The following is a 20,446-nucleotide window of genomic DNA, read 5'->3' on the forward strand; positions in this document are numbered from 1 at the left end:
TTAAATTATTAAAAGTTGCGTTTAATGTATAAGATGCCCAAATGAGCACCATTTACTTGTTGGCAAAGCCCAAGACGATAATAAAATTCGCTTCTGACATTTTCTAACACTTCTGGAGATATTTGTCGGATTTCTTGCCTAATACGTTCTTTGAGTTCATCTAGGTTTCCTGGTTTGCTCATATAAATTTGACTTTTCAAATGTCCCCACAGAAAAAAATCAAGTGGGGTGAGATCGGGAGAACATGCCGACCACTCGATTTCACCCCCAAACCTCATCTGTTTGGAAAATTGTCATCTAAATACTGGCGTACATTACGGGCATAATGTGGGGAAGCACCATCTTGTTGCATCCAGATTCTTTCATCATACAAATCAAGATCGAACTGACTCGGATATAAGGCACGTAAGACTGGAACTAGTTCATGTTCAAGAAATTCTAGATATCTTTCCCCAGTTAAAGTATCATTGAAGAATATGGGCCCTATAACTTGCCTGCCAATTATGCCAGCCCAAACATTAGTTTTCTGGGGATATTGTGTATTAGTTTCCCTTACTCAGTGTGGGTTCTCGTCAGACCAGTAGCGACAGTTCTGCTTATTAACATGGCCATTTAGGGTGAATGTAGCCTCATCAGAAAAAAGGATCCACTCCGAAGATATGCGATTTTCGTCAATGGCGTTCATCATTAATTCGCAGAACTGAACTCTGCGATCTGATCGTCTTCCAATAACTCTTGAACGGGTTGCATTTTATAAGGTCGGTTGTTTGCACTTTTTAAAATTTTTAGCACAGAGTTTTCGCGAGCTACTCTTCTGGCTGCAGTTACCGGATTTTCTTCCACCGCTAACAATACATTTAATCGGATGTTTTCATCGATTTTAGAAGACCTTTGTCTTGAAACATCGCTCACGTGCCCAACTTCTCGAAATCTGCTTTCGATTTTACTAACCGTACCTTGGTTAATAGGTGGCAAATCTGGATATTTCTGCCTGAATAAGTGGATAACCTCTAGCTGAGTACGACTTCTGTCCCCATAACCAGTCATCATTAAGATTTCAATCTTGTGGGATTCGGATAAATAAGGCATTTTTTCAATATAAGTTAACTTATTTAACAACTGGTTGAAATTCACTTTAACAGTGACACTACAACAATGTCAGGAAATGTCTCGATACCAATAAAATAAACAAACACGCCAAAAATTTACCAACACAAAATATTTTGAGACTTTTAATAATTTAATAGTTTTTATTTTTTTTTGTATTTCTCCTTTCGATAATCACAAAAGTAAATAGGGCAATTTAATCAGGAAAAAGGGCTCTTTTCAATGAGAGTTTAAAAAAAGTGGCTTTTCGTTTGAAAAAAAAAAAGTTTGGGTTAATTTGGATCCCCCCTGTAGATGAAAAAAAATACAAAAACTATCTTGAAATGTGAAAAAAAAATAAACAAAAATCGACGGGTCTCAGGAATTTTGCGAGATAAAATTTGATTAGTTTTAACTGAATTTATTCCAGTTAAAGTCACCACACTGTATACGATATCACTAGAAAAATGTCTTATATATTTATTTTCTAATTAATTCATCAAATGTACAAAATTTTGAGGTATGGAATGTTTGTACATTATTTGAAAAATTTTATTAAAAATTTGCTAAAAATTTATATAAATTACAAGTGTTACTAAGAAAATTTCTTTTTGTATTTTTATTATAATTACATTGTTTTTTTTGTATAAAAAAATTTTACATTATTTAAATAAGCAAACACGACAAATTTTTATATAAGAATAAAATTTTCTAAGAATGACGGTTTTGAAGAAAAAATAAAATTTAACTCTGCCATTAGTGTTATCAAAGATAGACTTCTATATAAGGTACAACCTATGGTACGTTTTTTATAATAATAAAATTTGTTAGTTTTCCAGAAAAATTAAATTTCACTTTTCACCATTTTTGTGATTCCCTTTAAAAACCTTACATAAAAAACGAACGGAACTATTTAATCCACCCTAAAATAACCTCCAGTATTTTAACCCATTTTACGCCTCTTCAGGTGAATATCAAGAACTAATAACCGTTAAAAACCAACCAGACGAGTACGGCTTCCTAATAAAGGACCCAAAGCTATTCCACCACCACCACTACCCAGAAATGGTTGAATACATGAAGTTCTTTAATAAAACTTACCCGAATATCACCCATATGTACTCCATAGGGAAATCCGTACAGGAGCGTGACTTGTGGGTGTTTGTTTTGAGTAATACCCCCATCAAACACACCCCCGGTAAGCAATCGTTTTGAAGATAATTTAACGTTATCTTAACGCTATTATTATTAAGGTAAACCCGAGTTTAAATATGTGGCCAACATGCATGGAAACGAGGTGGTTGGTAGAGAGCTTCTCCTTTATTTAATAAAATATATGTGTGAAGTGTATGGTACAGACGCAAGAATAACCCGACTAATGAACACTACCAGGATCCATTTGATGCCTAGTATGAATCCCGATGGATATGAGATGGCTACCGAAGGTCGGTCAATTAAATAAACTGACTGTTTGCAAATTTATTTTAATAAAATTTGATAGGGGATGCCTCAAGTAACATAGGAAGAAACAACGCAGAAAACTTCGATTTAAATAGGAACTTCCCGGACCAGTACGGTACCAATTCGGTAAAATTAATTTTAAGAAAATGTTGCAGAAGTTCATATTTATCAAGTGTTTTTAGCTTAACAGGTTCTTGGAACCCGAAACCCAGTTGGTCATGAGGTGGATTAGTTCCGAACCGTTTGTGCTCTCCGCTAACCTCCATAATGGGGCTTTGGTCGCTAATTATCCTTATGACGATGATCCTCCCAATGGACCTAAGAACATTGAAAATCTCTCTCCGGATGATAAGGTTTTCAAGCATTTGGCCAGCGTATATTCTAAGGTAATACTAGTTTTGTGAAGCATTTTTGAGCATAACTTTTTTGTTAATTCAGATAGAGGCCCGATTTGAAGATTTTTATATGGTTTTTATGTGGGAGGTTTTATATAAGACTAATATTACCTAAGGAATTAAGGGTTATTTTGCGAGAAATTAAAATTTCAAATTTTTGGCATTTTTGGGTCTCAGAAGAATTTCAAAATTTATGATAACTTTTTTGCTAATTAAGGTAGAGACTTGATTCAAAAACTGTCATATGCGCCACAAAATATAGTCCGTTTTATATAAGAATAAAATTTTTGCAGAAATTGATGGTTTTTGAGAAACATTAAAATTTCACATTTTTTGCATTTTTGGGTCTCGGATGAATTTCAAAATTTATGATAATTTTTTTGCTAATTAAGGTAGAGACTTGATTCAAAAACTGTCATATGTGCTACAAAATATAGGACGTTTTATATAAGAATAAAATTTTTCCAGAAATTGATGGTTTTTGAGAAACATTAAAATTTCACATTTTTGGCATTTTTGGGTCTCGGATGAATTTCAAAATTTATGATAATTTTTTTGCTAATTAAGGTAGAGACTTGATTCAAAAACTGTCATATGTGCTTCAAAATATAGGACGTTTTATATAAGAATAAAATTTGTTCAGAAATTGATGGTTTTTGAGAAACATTAAAATTTAACATTTTTGGCATTTTTGGGTCTCGGATGAATTTCAAAATTTATGATAACTTTTTTGCTAATTAAGCTAGAGACTTGATTCAAAAACTGTCATATGTGCCACAAAATATAGTACGTTTTATATAAGAATAAAATTTTTCCAGAAATTGATGGTTTTTGAGAAACATTAAAATTTCACATTTTTGGCATTTTTGGGTCTCGGATGAATTTCAAAATTTATGATAATTTTTTTGCTAATTAAGGTAGAGACTTGATTCAAAAACTGTCATATGTGCTTCAAAATATAGGACGTTTTATATAAGAATAAAATTTGTTCAGAAATTGATGGTTTTTGAGAAACATTAAAATTTAACATTTTTGGCATTTTTGGGTCTCGGATGAATTTCAAAATTTATGATAATTTTTTTGCTAATTAAGCTAGAGACTTGATTCAAAAATTGTCATATGTGCCACAAAATATAGTACGTTTTATATAAGAATAAAATTTTTTCAGAAATTGATGGTTTTTGAGAAACATTAAAATTTCACATTTTTAGCATTTTTGGGTCTCAGATGAATATCAAAATTTATGATAACTTTTTTGCTAATTAAGGTAGAGACTTGATTCAAAAACTGTCATATGTGCCATAAAATATAGTACATTTTATGTGAGAGTAAAATTTTTTCAGAAATTGATGGTTTTTGAGAAACATTAAAATTTAACATTTGGCATTTTTGGGTCTCGGATGAATTTCAAAATTTATGATAACTTTTTTGCTAATTAAGCTAGAGACTTGATTCAAAAACTGTCATATGTGCCACAAAATATAGTACGTTTTATATAAGAATAAAATTTTTCCAGAAATTGATGGTTTTTGAGAAACATTAAAATTTCACATTTTTGGGTCTCAGATGAATTTCAAAATTTATGATAACTTTTTTGCTATTTAAGAGACTTGATTCAAAAACTAGTTGTATCATAGTTGTGCGACTTGATTCAAACACGAAGCAAATACAAATCAGAAAGAAACACAAAACTAAAATACTTCACAAACATGTTTGCAATATTTTCAGTTCCAAATACCTACAGAGTTATTATTACGGGAAATTTGAGCAGGTATATCTAAATGCTACTGGTTACGAATATAGGACCAAAAACCCTTAGCCTGAATCCACATTGATACGTAATTACGGATACGTTGGGACCACGTGATTACTATCAGCCAATAACAGACCCAATTTTGGGTCTCTAAATCCCAAATAAAGAGACCCAAAATCGGGTTTAGGTTAAGGTATCCAGTGGTTTTAATATTAAACGGGCACTACTCTCATACGCGCAACATCCCTTTAATTGACTTAGCAAGGGAAAACTATGTGCATATTTTATGTCTACCTCCTCATTCGACACATAAGATACAACCCCTAGACGTAGCTTTTATGTCTCCATTTAAAACATATTATGCATTGGAGACTGAGTCATGGCTCAAAAATAACCCAGGAAGGGTGGTAACTCACTATCAGGTCGCTGAGCTGCTAGGGAGAGCATACCTACGTGCTGCAAGCGTTGAAGTGGCCGTAAATGGTGGATAGAAAATGTGGAATTTTCCGCTCAACAGGCATGTATTCCGAGATGATGATTTTGCTATTCATTCCCAACGTGAAAGAACCCCGCCACCACCCCAACAACTTGATGAGAACAGGCCAGAATCGAAGGAAATAGAAAGCGAAGATGAAATACCTCTATCTTCTATGAGGGACAAGATTAAAACACCTGATGCTATTTCCACAAAACCCTTAATAAATAGCTTGACCACTCCTTCTACAAACAGAAAGTTGGTGAAACCGACAGATATCAGCCCTATGGCTAGTTGCTCGTACACGTCCGGATCTACGAATAAGCAAGGAAGACGTGGCACTACTGCGTTAATAACTGGATCGCCTTACAAATCAGAACTGGAAGAAGCTTTAAACAAAAGAAAATTAAAAACAGTTCCGATTAACACTGCACTTAAGGGTCAAAACAGAAGCACAAAAGCTAAACCAAAAAAAAATGGTAAAGGGAAGGGAAAAAACCTCTCACCTCATCCAGTGATAATGACACTGATACTGAATTGCAGTTAGTAGACAGAGATGCCGAAGACGCCGAGTGTGTGTATTGCAATAATTTTTATTCAGAGGACAGAGCAGGGGAAAAGTGGATCAGATGCAATCAATGCTTTCGTTGGTGCCATGAGGAATGTGCAGGAACTGACAAAAATCTATGGTTTATTTGTGAGATGTGCTTAGATTAACTTTAAGGTTTTTCATAAAGTTTTTGAACGTATTTTCAATGTAATATTAATAAAAATCTAAACAAATACCTAAGCTTTTTATTTTAAACGTTTAAGTTCCGAATGTCGGATATATGCGATATTAGGAACACCTACTATCCGATATAAGCAACTTAATTTCAAAATAATAATTTATTCACTGTTATATTTTTTTTAACTTGTGAAAGTTAGAGCCAGTTAGAGCTATTTCGTGTCACATAATGAAAGAACATATATCATCCTAACCGTTTTTAACATGCAATTAATTTATGAGGTATGTAGGTATTTTTTGTTAATTAAAAGAAAAAAGTATCCGATAATAGGCAACTTTCCTCTGTAGTGGGAATCAAAGCAACGTTATCACGTTATAAAATAAATAATAATATAACTTAAATTAATACGATGAACAAAGAAAAAACACGAAATACATTTTCCATATATATCACAAACGAAATTCCAGGCACATAGAACCATGCACGAAGGCAAACCATGTCCGATGTTCCCAGACGAAAAATTCGAGGGTGGCATCACCAACGGGGCCAAATGGTACCAAGTGACGGGCGGCATGCAGGACTACAACTATATCGTAGCGGGCTGCATGGAATTGACCCTCGAAATCGGCTGCTACAAATACCCTTACGCCAAAGACTTGCCTCAGTATTGGCTGGATAATAGAGAAGCCTTGATCGCTTATATTGAACAGGTTTGTTTGCTTTAGATTAAATTAAATAAGCGGTTTTTTTAAGCCAAAGAATGTTTTAGGTTCATATAGGGATCCACGGTTTCGTATCCTCCACCGCTGGCCACAGAATACCACAAGCGGAAGTAATCGTTGAGGGTAACGACCATCCGGTGAGAACCGCCAAAGATGGAGATTATTGGCGGTTACTTTTGCCTGGCAAGTATAATATTACGTTTGCCGCAAGGGGTTACGAGTCTTATACGACAGAAGTGGTATGTATCCCTTGTGATTTTATTATTTTATTTATTGATTATTTATTTAACTTTACGAGAAACTAGTTTTTTTTTCTTTTTGTTTTGGTGTACGTGTAGGTATAATCCTTATATTTATTCTTTATTATTATTATTAAACTTACTTTTTATACTTAGGCATATACGTAGTTAGATAGCTTCTTGACTAAGATTTTTTATAACCAGAGAACTTCAGCTTTTATTTTATACAGATATATCAATTTATTACAAGTGCATAAATTAGTAAGTACCTAAATATGCAACAACTAAGTATATATTATTCCTAAAAACTTATAACTAGTCGCAATATTTTATGTCGTTAAAAATAGCACATATTAACTGTAGATCCCTGCTGGCTCATTTTGAGGATTTTAAAAATGATTATTGTAAAAATGACTTTAGCCTGATTGCAGTCACCGAAAGTTGGCTTAGTCTTAATATTGATAGTAGTGCAATACAGATCAGTGATTATCAATTGATAAGAAATGATCGTCAAAATCTTAGGGGTGGTGGTATTGTTGCCTATGTCCGGAATGGTTTATCATATGAAATTATTTTATTAGTAAGGAGCCATACATTTTCGGCATAGTCTATAGGCCTCCAAGTTCAAATATTCAGAGTTTTTTTTTAACTTTAGAGGAAACACTAATTGACTTTTTTCAAATTTTAATAATATAGCGTGTCTAGGTGATTTTAACATTAATATATCTAAATTAAATTACCGTCATGCAACTCAGCTTATTTCTTTGTGTGAAACTTTCGATTTGAAGCAGCTTATAAGCGAGCCTACTCGTATGACCAACAACACTAGTTCAATTATAGATCTTATTTTTACAAATTATGTTGGCATTTTGAAGTCTGGCATAATAAGCTCTACATTTTCTGACCATTTTGGCGTTTTAATGTCATGGAGTCTATTGTACAACTTTCAAGAGGATTTGGAGGCTGTTCCATTTCATTTAATATATGAATTCGAATCCATAGATGATAAGATACATTTTTTAAACAATAACTTACACAAATTGTTCGTTAATCATGCTCCTATTAAAACTATCGTTGTTCGAAAAAAAAAAGATTCTCCGTGGCTGACAGATAATATTAAACTATTGCAAAAATTAAGAAATAAGGCATTAAAGGATTTTAAAACAACTAAACTGCCAGCTAAATGAAATTATTACAAACAGCTTAGAAACTATACCACAACAGCGATTAGAGCGGAAAAAAAGGGCTTTTTATAGTGATATATTTGAGAATTGTACATACAAGGACAAGTGGCGTGAACTAAGAAAAATATTGCCATCAAAGTAGAAGCAAATTCCTAAATCTTTGGTAAATACCAACAATTTTAATTCATATTTTATAGATAGTACAAGAATGGCAAATATTGATAATTGTGATGAGTTAATTAATTTTTATTACCAACCTTAAATAAGTTTTCTTTTCATCCCACTGATTATAATACTATTTCTGCAATTATATTACGTATTAAGTCTAAAGCATTCGGGGTGGATAATCTTAATATTACGTTAATTCAACTATGCTCTCCTTTTATGATACCCTTTATTTCACATAATATTGTTAACGAGTGTAGTAATAAAAACTACTTTCCTTAGTAAATGCTGGAAAGAAGCCTTTGTGTTGCCATTGCCGAAAGTGCATAATCCAACAGATTTTAGTCAATTTAGGTCTATAATAATGATATTTTACCACATAAGCGATCTGGATTTAGAACAAATTATAGTTATACTTCGGCTATGGCGGACGTTATTGATGACGTAATTCGGGCTAGGGATGATGGTAAGATTTCTACTCTGGTGTTGTTGGATTATACTAAAGCTTTTGATTTCGTTAGCCAGTCAATTTTAAAGTCTTTGTTTCATTTTATTGGTTTTTCTGATGCTGCTATTAATTTAATTGCCTCTTATTTAGATAATCGGATTCAACGTGTTAAAATAGATAACGAAATATCTGATCCTTTGGAAGTTGAAAGTGGTGTGCCTCAGGGTAGTATTTTAGGACCCTTGTTTTTTATTATTTACACGTCTAGATTTTATCTTTAATTAAAGCATTGTGCCCATCATTTTTACGCAGACGACACGCAGTTATATATTATTCATTTTTACCAGGAGATTTTAAAATGGCTGAGTTTAAAATTAATCAGGGTTTACAAGCTATTTGTGATGTTTCTTCAAAGCATTTATTAAAAGTCAAAGTCAAAATATACCTTATTTGCTAAGTTTACAAACTTGTGCTAAAAGCTTCCTAATCCTAGAATTTATAATACAAGTATTTATTTGGTTTTACAGGATACAGGACAAAAACAGAATACAGAATCGATTTTGATTGTACATAGAAGCATATTTTATATAATCAAAGAAAAAACCAAAAAAGAAGAAAAGAAAAGGCGAGAACCAACATAAAACAAGTATAATTAAAAAAAATAAAAAAAATCTGATCAACAGATATATAATTAATTTTAAATATTAAATTGAGTCGTTAAAATACTCTTCAATGTTGTAGTAAGCTTTTGGTAAGATTAATTTCTTTAGTTCTCTCCTAAACTTTTTAAGGTCTGTAACAATCCTAATCGAAAAAGGAACATGATTAAATATTTTACGACTAATAAATATAAGAGAGTTTCTCGTAAGTAAGGAGGTGGGGATTGGAAGAGATAAGTTGCCCACTTGACGAGTATTATGACAGGTGCAGGATGGTGGACTTACGGACTTATGTATGAGTGTTGCAGTTTCCAATATAAAGAGTGAGAAAATTGTTAAAATTCTTTCAGCTACAAAAAGAGGTTTACAAGAGACTCTTAGACCAACACGACACAGATACCTTAATGCTTTTTGCTGAATAGTAAAAATTATGTTAAGGAGTCCCTTGGAGCACAAACCCCAAAATGGCAACCCATATCAATCTGTATAATTACTAGCTTATATTAGTTCCCAATTGATCTTAACAATTAGTGCCGGGAAAGTATTTGAAATATCGAGTGTTTCTCCTAGGATTATTTACCAACGAAAACATACTATCATATTAATAAAGATAAAAGCAGCAATTAGTTTAAAAACTTTTTTGTAATATTGATTGGTTACGCATTTTTTATTATTGGCACCTTTCTAGAAGTCATATTTATTTCTCGTTAGTAACAAAAATTAACGGCTTTTATCTGTTTAGGTTACAAACTTTTTCAAGTCGTTTTTACGTTGTGCTGAATTAAGTTGAATTTGATTATATAGAGTTAAAGCTAGGGCTTAAACTTTGTTCTGACTGGGGAATTTTAAAGTATAATAAAGACCTAGTAAAAGGAAGCCCAAAGGAAACAACATTTCAGTATACAGTATTTTGTGAGCTTATGATTCCTTTTTTATAAATTATTTTAACGTTCTTGAGTTCTTGGTGATTTAGTTAATTTTTGTTTGGTTTTTTTAGTTTCCCGAAGGCAAACAAGAAATTCTATTAAAATTATAAAAATTATTAAAATAAAATTATTAAAATTACGGTTTTCAATGTAAAAATTCAACATAGTCATCATTTTGAGAACCACATATTGTATTGTTTTTATTTTACCGCCGCAAATATAAATAAAATATTATGCGGTTTAATATAGTTATAATATAAATAAAATATTATGCGGATATGAGAGTCTATTAAGACGAAATAAACTGAACGAGCAAACAACCCCCCCTCCCCCCAACTCATGCCTGGCAACCCTGACTGCAAAACAACCAGAAGAAAGTTTAGCAGGGAGGCCCAAAACGTGGTTGTCAAACTCTCATCAATGAAGAGGCCGAGAAATCGACAATAATCCCTACCATGTAGTGGGCTCTGCTCATCAAACAAAAAACCCTTTACATTACACTTAAAGCACAGAACAAAAGTCTTATCAACATTGAATACAAGCTGATTGCAGATGCACTACTCTTTAATTTAGTGAAGGAATACTATGAGAGATCTGACTGCTTTTTGATCTTTGTTATGCCACAGAATTGTAGTATCATCGGCTTAAGTCATTAACGTATAATAAAAATAAAATAGGACCCAACACTGACCCTTGAGGTACACCACATTTAAGATGTGCTATCCCTGACGAAAATCCAAATGCAACCACCCTCTGGGTGCGGCCAGACAGGTATGACTTTAACCACCCCAAAGCCACTCCCCTAAATCCGTAAAAATCAAGCTTTGACAGCAGTATTCCATGATCCACACAATCGAAAGCCTTGGACAGATCACAGAACACCGCTGCTGCAGCCTCCTTGGAGTTCATAGATAGATACACACTCTCCAAGAATCTGAAAATAGCATCCTGCGTGCCCTTAGATGACTGAAATCCATACTGATTAGGGGACAGCACATTGTATTTGGTAAAAAAAGAAAAACAATTCTCTTTTTTGCAAGTCGCTCAAGAACCTTGGAAAGGGAGACAAAATTGATATGGGACGGAAGTTAGAGGGTCTGTCTAAGCTACCACCCTTATGAAGAGGGATAATCATAGCTTCCTTTAAACAGGATGGGAACTCGCCCTGAAGAAATGACTGATTGCCCAAACCAAAGCACCTAAAGCGCTCGCAGGCAGAAGTGACAGCAGACGTGAAGAGATACCATCGGAACCCGAAGACCTATGAATCTTCAAGCACTGAATTGTTTCAAGGACCTCGGTGGCATCTACAGGGTGGAAAAAGAATGACTGGTTAATAGCATTCCGATTAAGATACTGCAATGGATCGCCGTCACTGGGAACTGCTTCCACTAACTTCTCAGCAATATTAGAAAAATAGTCCTTGAAATCATCGGGCCCCAAGTCCGATTCAACCAACCGCCGACGAGATTGCCTATGCTTAGAAGACTGCCTACATTCGTTAATGATTAACTAACTTTCGTTCGGTCTGTTACCGGACAAATCTAAGCGCTCATTGTAATACAGTTCCTTTCTGACTTTTATCAGATGCCTATAAATTTTCCGACAATCCTGAAAATAAGACCTGATGAATTGATTGTCAATAGATTTGCGAAGTCTTGCTAAGCATCACAAATTTTGGGCAGATGTTTTTAGTCCCGCGAATCCTTCGAAGTCATCTATAATACTCATAGGTAATCGAACTAATGTAAATAATATTTTAAATCGTATAAACATTAAATTGGGGGACGAAAGAATTCCAGTTGTTGACAAATGTAGGAGTTTGGGCCTTATAGTAGATAATAATATTCGTTTTAAACATCACGTGTCTAATATTCTTAAAAAGGCATATCTTGCTTTAAAATTAATTTATTTGCATAGACACTATTTAAGTAAAGATATTAAGAAGCTTTAATGTGATTCATTGGTCCTTTCACAATGTAATTACTGTGATGTAGTGTATGGCTGGTGTTTTGATTATGAGGATAGGGGTAGACATAGTTAACTTGGATGGCTTAATATGCATAATCGAAGAATTGCTTGTAGTCCGCCCTATCTCTATCAAAAAATAACTTTTAGAAACGATGTACACCAATTAAATTTAAGAAGAAATACTATTCTCATTCCGAGACATAAAACACAGTTATTTAAACGATCATTTTCTTAAAATTTTGCTTATCAAATAAATTCTTTAAATTTGGATCCGGACCGATTATCAATTTCTTGTGATACTTTTCGTAATAGGATGATTATACATCTAATGAATCAGCAGGGTATATAATTTAGGTTTTTCTTTTTTGAATGGTTGTTTTCTTGAGTAATTTATTAAATTTTTGGTATTGGGATCAGTTTATTTATTTATTTAGTGTCTGTAATAATTTTTCTATTTTTTGTTATTCAACAAAAAATTTAATCTGTTTTTAGGGTGTTTGCAATGTGTATTGTTTTGCTTGATGTTAAACTGTCAAATTTAGAACTTTTATATGTAGGTTTATTAGGTATATGATTAAAGAAAAAGCTGTATTTAATTAGTTATTAGTTACGCGTTACTGTTAATAAGCGTTACTGAAATTACCATTTTTTTTAATGAAGTGTGGGGCGACAATGTTAAAGACCAGAATCTGCCATGGCAGAAATCTGAATTTGTAGGCCTTTTATTTGCGTAAAATTATTACTAGATTTTGTAAACTTGTATTTTTTTTTCTTTCTATGCAAATTAAAAAATATTTATTATTATTATTATTATCTATCCATCCATGACAATTTGCAGTAGCATCAAAATTTTCACAATAAAATAATATACAAACCTCCAAAATCTAAAATAAATAAGAAAAAATAACTTATTAATTACTTATTACTTAGAAAATATAATTAAATGATCATTAAATAATTTAAATAAGGTTAAACAAGAACAGTTTTTCTCTTACTGAATCAAATAGACCTTGATACAACTCAATTACTCTTCAACAAGCAAATACAACAATATATGATGCGTCGCATACTAAATACTTGGGCATTACTATAGATCAACATCTTAAATGGTCAGAACATATTTATGATGTAACAAACAAATTAAGAGGTTTAATTCACAAATTTTACCAGATAAGAAACATATTACCTCATAAAATTATAACTATGATATACAAATCATTAATGGAATCAATATGATACGATATCATAGCCTGGGGAGGACTTTACAATAATGCTCTCAGTCAGTTAAATGTAATTCAGAATTACCTATACGATGAAAGCATTTTAAATGTTAGAGGTCTATACTTTTTAAGCAATTGAATCGATGTAAGCAGAAAGGGCACATGTCAAAAAAACACATTTTTGGGAAACCGATAAAAACTGTTTTTTCATCAAATTAAGTAAAATTATTAACATTTATTGTTATAATTGATTTGTAGACTTTGTCTAGCTAAGGAAAGGTACAGCACGTGTTGTTCGGCTCGGTTGCGCAGTAAATTTGTTTACGCCGCTGCCAAAGCAACGGTATCGATCGCCCCGATTTGCGTGTAAACAGTGCCGTTGCGTTAATTCTTATATTTGTGTTCTGTGCCTTTTAGTGTTTATGTCTTTTCTTAAAAAAAAGGCGCGCTACTGTCGCTAATCGTGCGTTATTAGAGGACAAAACTTGGCGCAGCTTTGAAACAGATGGTGTACCTTTCCTGAGCTAAACAAACTCTAGTTTGAATAGCACGATTTGTCTCCTTATATTTTAAATTTAAAAATTGATTTTAGCTCCTCCAGAAGACTTTGAAAGAATTGACATGTGCCCTTTTTGCAAATAATGCTATTTAGTAAATTTGAAAAATATTTATTTTTTTTTAATACAGCTCTAGTTATGTAAAGTACAAGTCAAAAATAAACAGCTAATTTCAATAAAAGAGTACAATGTTTTGAAAAAACTAATCTTCGAATCACTCATTGATTGTTGATTGTAGGCCACTGAAGAACAGCATCAAAATATGGTTTGTGTTCTTCTGCAACCAAAGCAGTGCATTTCCTGATTTGCTCCATTTTGTTGGCCTTAATAGGAACTTTTCCTGAGGGATGCGCAAGGCTCGTTGGCAAAGTTGGGCACATTCCAGGTTTTGATAAATTAAATGTACGTGACACCAAACCGTCAGTAAAAGGATAGACTTGAACAGTGCCTGTTTGTAGGGATGTGTATTTAAAACATGAAAAGGTGCTTATTTGAAAGTTGACCTTTTCGTTACGAGGAAAATGTTTTGTTTCTTCAGAGACACGGGTTTTTTTATAAAATTTTCCCCACCAGTTTTTGAAATCTAATACGTCACTTGTTGCAACCTCTTTGACTGAAAATTTTGTATTATTTTTTGTACTGGTAATAATAATCATGGAGATCTCGTGAATGGTGCATATCCCTATCATGTTTCCGTAAATTTTTTTTCACCAACGCGAAGTCCCTGTCACACGGGAGAAATGAATGCCCCCTAACTGGGAAAAAGTGCAAAATCATGCTAAATTTAATAGAATGTGTGAGAGCCAAAAGCATCCTGACCATAGTATGATTCTTGTTTTGGCCCCAGCAGTTATCACTGTAAAGATGAAGCTCCGATTGATTTTTCTTGAATTCATTAAGATATTCGAGAACAAACGTACACATTTCGTCAGCTGTTTTTTTTGCCTATCCCTCGTGGTAAACGTACATCCTGGATTTATTCGTCTTAAGATTGTGAATATAAAATACGGACACAGTAAGCTGCTGGTAGTAAAATACCTCACCCACAGGCGTTGTGGGTAACTGGACATTTTGCATAAAATCGAAGGCCAATGACAGAACTTGGTCTTTATTTTCCTTTTCTTCAATATCTTTGGTTATTTTTGAATAAAATTTTTTAGCCCTTCGTTTGTGAACTATCAATTCTGCGACGGCAGTAGTCATTCAAATTTTGGTCTTTTATTTTGTTATTTAGTAATTCACAAGTCGAACAAACATCAACTTGTGGTCTTCCGAAAGAGAGATTAAAATTTTCACGGAAAAAGCATCTATAAAATGAAAAGCTTACCTTTTGGTTTGGAGCTGATGCATTTTTGTCAAATTTAGCTGGCTATTCAAATAATGTTTTTCACGTCCTGAATAGTGGCTGATTTTTGTAGGAAATAATTGTATATGATCCTTTACACAATTCCGAATTTCTTTTGAGAAAGTATTAGCACTTGTCATTTTTTCGCGTAAGTTATTCGGCGACTTGCCTTGTGAGGATAAGGTGTTAATTCTCCTGATGCGTCTGTACGTGATAGCATAGACATTCAAAAATGCTTTAACACAAATCTCTACTTTGGAACTTCCTTTAGATGAGTAGTACTTGAAACTTTTTGATTTGGGTTTATTTTTGTCACCTGGTCGAGGACGCCGCTGCTTTACTTCCATCACAAGACCCTGTAAAAAAATGTCTTGTTCGTTTTTAGAGCTTAATGTATAAAATCGTTGAAAAATCACCAATCTATCTGCATCAGACAACTTTTCAGAGCATTTCAGTCTACAACTAAATAATGAAATTAACGTCTCTTCCTTTACTGTTTTTATAAGACTTTCCTTCCAATCTTGCCTTTTTCTGTATGTTGCGAGCATACTTAGAAGGCTCTGCTTTTCGTCTTTTATTAGGTGTTAATTAAGAATTGTCATCCATGTCAAATGAAACTAAAACCACGTGCAACTGTCCCCGAAGCAACCAACAGATTAACTGAAGTCAAATTTTTGCTGATGACGTAAAACGCACGACAATTACATGCTGATCCCACCATTTGAAACACTAACATTTCGCATAAACGGCACACGTCAGTGACATGTGCTAGCAAGCAAGACATCGGGGATGCGGACTTGTGCCCCTTATGCATAATCCATTGCGTCTACCATAGGAGAACACATTTTAGGTATAATGGCAATTTGTCAAAATATTGTATTGTGCCCTTTCTGCTTACACCGGTTCAATTATATTTTGTTTTAGGAATAAAAATAAATAGCTAGTATGTAGATCATGCTTATCGTACCAGGAATAATTATAATAATATTTTGATTGTCCCTTTCACATTCACCATTACATTCATCAGGTACCTGAAAGATCAGTCATGGAAATTGCCTGTGGAAGTGTGGAATTATTTTGTTTTCAACAAATTTTCTGAATTGAACGTTTAAAAAGGTAGTTTTTCAAAATAATAGAATTTGAGAAAAGTTAAAAAAAATGCTTATAATTATCCAACAGAAGTCGGAGATGGGTAAAAAGGAAAAAAATCAAGGCTTCAATCTAAATAAAAGAAATCTAAAGAATCAGTAGAAGATTGTCTGGAAAAGTAGGATATAGAGTATTTTTATAATATATTTGGATGAAAATATTTATTTCAAAAAACATCTGAATAATCTGTTAAAATTTTTGTAATTTATTGTGATATGTTGTCAGATTGTTTAAGATCAAATGGGTATTTCTTGGGGATTGTTAATGTAAAACTATCTTAATGATCATTGAATATCAATTTTGTTATTAATAATCAATATTGTTAGTAAGTTAAGGCTACAGGAATATATTATTTCACTTGTGTCATAATATTTGAAATGATCTATAATAAACTTCTGCACATACAGGTGAACACCTAGATGCATGAAACAAATTTGTGAAACTCAGATCTAGAGATAGGATTATACACATGTTTGTACTGTACATTTTCTAAATAAATAAATAAAATAAAAATAACATGAAAAAAAGTCAAGACTTTCTGTGTGCCTTTATTAATAGTGTCTGGATTGTCTGGAAATGGTGTTTTGCGAGCATAATTGGTAAACTAATAACTGCACCAGAAAAATATAATTTTGTACCCATCCTCTTTTAATTTTCAAAATGAGTTAGGGATACACAAATGACAATTAAAATTTACCCTTTAATTTCTTTATCATGATGTCATTTTATTAATAATGTCTGGATCTTATATCAATAGGGTAAACTTAGATGTAATTTGTTATATATTTCTATAGTTACAATATAAATAGTTGGATAAATAAATACCTACGAAATCTCTCTTGCATCCGTTCCACTGTTATTATTTTAGATTTTATTATGCTCGATTTTTCCTATAACTTTACAGGTGGTACCTGAATCCGGCAGTGTCGAAGTGAGCCCTAACTTGATGAAAGACGATCCGCAACACTGGGCGAGCGCCTACGATTTCGGAGTGGAACCGAACGTGTTTTACCCGAAATACCATTCGAACTCCGAATTGTATTTCCTGATGTCCAATTTGGAGAATCGATATCCCGAGGATGCCGCTTTTCAGGGCGGAGACGATCTGGTGTCAATGGTGGTCCACTGGCTGAAAATCTCCAAACAGGTTTCTGTCAAAATTGCCCATTTAGGATTAGTAGTAACTCGTATTTATTTGTTGAGTAACGTTTCGATTTTTTATCGGGGTCTCTTCAGACTAAAAAAATTAAGGTATAGTGTACAATATCCTCTAGAAATGTTTTTTTTTTTTTAATTAAATTGCGTGGACGCGTTTAGTACACAGTATAAGTTGTTTTAATAACTAGTGCTATTTTTCACCCAGTTTTGTATTAAAATTTTACTAAATAGGCCTTGTGCGTGTCCAGAGGCCTCGCATCATTAACATTCTTATAATACAAACAATTTACATACTTATAAATTTGTCTGTGTGGTGGTGCGAACGCACAAGGCGTTTTAAGTACAAATTTTAATGAATATTTCGTACGATGTATCGAAACCTTGCTCAACATATGAATACATTTTAGCCACTAATTATACTAACGATTCCTTTTAGGTGGAGTCCTCTGGCGAGAATAAATTCCACATAGGAATAATCGGGAACCTGTTTGCCACACAACCGATCGGCAGGGAAATGACCATCGATCTAGCCCGTCATTTGCTGGAAGGTTTAAGGTTCCGGGATCCGACAATTGTCGACATTATGTCCAATACTGTTTTACACGTCGTGCCTGTCATCGATAAAGCGTTTGAACAAGTAAAGTTTGATCCCCGTTACAACCTCTCAGAAATCAAATTTTTCCGTTTTTTCCGTTAGATTTGGGGTAATTTTACGAAACAATCGGACGGCCTAAACAAACCCGACAAGTATTTTTGCAATAACATCACGGCCGATTTCAAACAGGTGGGACAACAGATTTTGGATTTGAATAATCGGCTGACCAGTAGCAAGGACACGATCGCCATCACCAATGCGTTTAAGCATATGTTATTGGACGAAAAGTTTGATTTGGTCATTAATATTGAAGGGGGAGGCAATGGGGTCGTGTGAGTATTGTCTATTTATCTATTACAAACACCTACAGGTAAAGATGCTAACATTAAAAAAAAAATAACAGAGTAGTACTACATAATTATTATTGGACATAAGTTGTAAAAGAATTTTAAAATGATGAACAAGTAACGGTTACTAAAGTGCACGTTATGCAACATCTTTTACTCTTCTAAATCCATAATTGAATTATTTGGTGTGTTAATCGCTCTAATCGGTATTTTTTAATGAAACTTTAGTTAAAAGAAACGAGCTGTGGATTTTACTCTCCAACAATTTAAAGACAAAATAAATGAATGCATTGTTTGTTTGTCTTTCCAAGGTTTGCAGACTGATTAACTGAAACCTAATATCCTAGTGTAAGTGATCTTTATTGATGAAGTAAGAACTATCAAAACTATTATATACGATCAATGTGCAAATTTTATTTATTTATTTATTTATTTATAATCTTTTAAGGATACAAACAGGTAAACCTACAACAGTATCCACATCAAAATGTATACTAAGTTAACTAAAAACTAAGAAATACTAACTAAAAAACAAAAAAAAATTCATCAAGAAAGTTTTACCTACTTTGGAACTTATATAAACATATAAAAAAGAAATGTTTTCTTAAACTGAAATATCTAAATCTCTGACAGAAGGGCGCTTTTAATTATTTGCTTCAGTTTTATTTCAGACAGGTCAAAAAAATCCAAATCTAAATCAGAATATAAAACATTGGCCTCACGCATCATCCTTATTATAGGAGAATTTTGAGCATGCAAAGTGTGTCTAAATGGGACCTTGAACAAATGGTTTACGCTAATTGCTCTCGGCGCTATATTAAATGAGATTTTGCTTAACAAATGAGGAGACTCCACTTTACCTGTTAATATTTTATAAAGAAACATAATATCAGATAAAAGCCTTCGATCCTGAAAAGTTGAAATATTATAATGATTTCTCACAGATGCTATACTAGTAAGCTGAAGCTGGTTACCATATTTGAATAAAAATGACTTCAAAAATCTTTTTTGTACCCTTTCGATTGCGTCTTCAGAAATGTGATAATAAGGACTCCAGATTATCGAAGCAAAATTAATCTTGCTGTGTACATAAGCATAATAGAGTGTCAAGTATGTATTTGGATTTGAAAATAAATTAGATTGTCTATTTATGAAGCCCAACACTTTAAAACTCTTTGAAGTTGTTAAATCTATATGTTTTTCAAATGTAAGTTTATTGTCAAGTGTCAAGGCCAGATCTCTAACCTCGCTTTCTCTATTTAAGGCACTGTTACCAATTCTGTAATTATATCTGTATCCTGTATTATCTTGATAATGTAAGTTTTACATTATCAAGATAAATAAGAAAGAGCAGAGGTCCGAGAGATGGGATCCTTGCGATACCCCAGAGGTAACTTTTATATTCATAGATTCAACCTCATTTACCAATACAGAAAAAGTACGACCTCTTAAATAGGATTCGCACCAGTCCAGAAAAATGCCATCCGCACCGACACTTTTTAATTTATATTTCATTATGGTATGATCAATTTTGTCAAAAGCTTTACTAAAATCGGTGTAGATAGCATCCATCTGAACTTAAGATATTCAAGAAGGTTAGATTCAGTTGATTTATTTGGTAGAAATCCATGTTGCTCAGAAATTAGTAAGCGTTTGACAACATTAAAAATATATTTATAAATTATTTTTTTAAAAGCCTTGGCAAAAATACAAAGCTTACTTATTGGTCGGTAATTGTTAATTAAGTTTTTTGCATTGTTTTTAAATATTGTAATGACATATAAAGGTTTCCATTTATCCGGAAAAACACCGCACGACAGTGATTGATTAAAAACTAAGGTCAGGGGAGGGGCGAGGCCCATT

General features: G+C 33.0%; 1 protein-coding gene across 1 annotated transcript in view; it reads left to right on the plus strand.

Annotated features, from left to right (window-relative positions):
- The window catches only part of LOC126733570 (carboxypeptidase D), a 79,654-nt gene that overhangs the window by 48,883 nt on the left and 10,325 nt on the right, over positions 1 to 20,446 (plus strand). The window contains exons 8-16 of the mRNA XM_050436920.1: positions 2,054 to 2,284; positions 2,340 to 2,531; positions 2,588 to 2,673; positions 2,730 to 2,933; positions 6,366 to 6,608; positions 6,668 to 6,859; positions 17,388 to 17,630; positions 18,078 to 18,278; positions 18,339 to 18,568. Coding sequence (XP_050292877.1) covers positions 2,054 to 2,284; positions 2,340 to 2,531; positions 2,588 to 2,673; positions 2,730 to 2,933; positions 6,366 to 6,608; positions 6,668 to 6,859; positions 17,388 to 17,630; positions 18,078 to 18,278; positions 18,339 to 18,568 — 1,822 coding nt within the window. The remainder of the gene's footprint in view (positions 1 to 2,053; positions 2,285 to 2,339; positions 2,532 to 2,587; positions 2,674 to 2,729; positions 2,934 to 6,365; positions 6,609 to 6,667; positions 6,860 to 17,387; positions 17,631 to 18,077; positions 18,279 to 18,338; positions 18,569 to 20,446) is intronic.

Source organism: Anthonomus grandis, chromosome 2 (assembly GCF_022605725.1).
Source record: "Anthonomus grandis grandis chromosome 2, icAntGran1.3, whole genome shotgun sequence".
Classification (NCBI taxonomy): domain Eukaryota; kingdom Metazoa; phylum Arthropoda; class Insecta; order Coleoptera; family Curculionidae; genus Anthonomus; species Anthonomus grandis.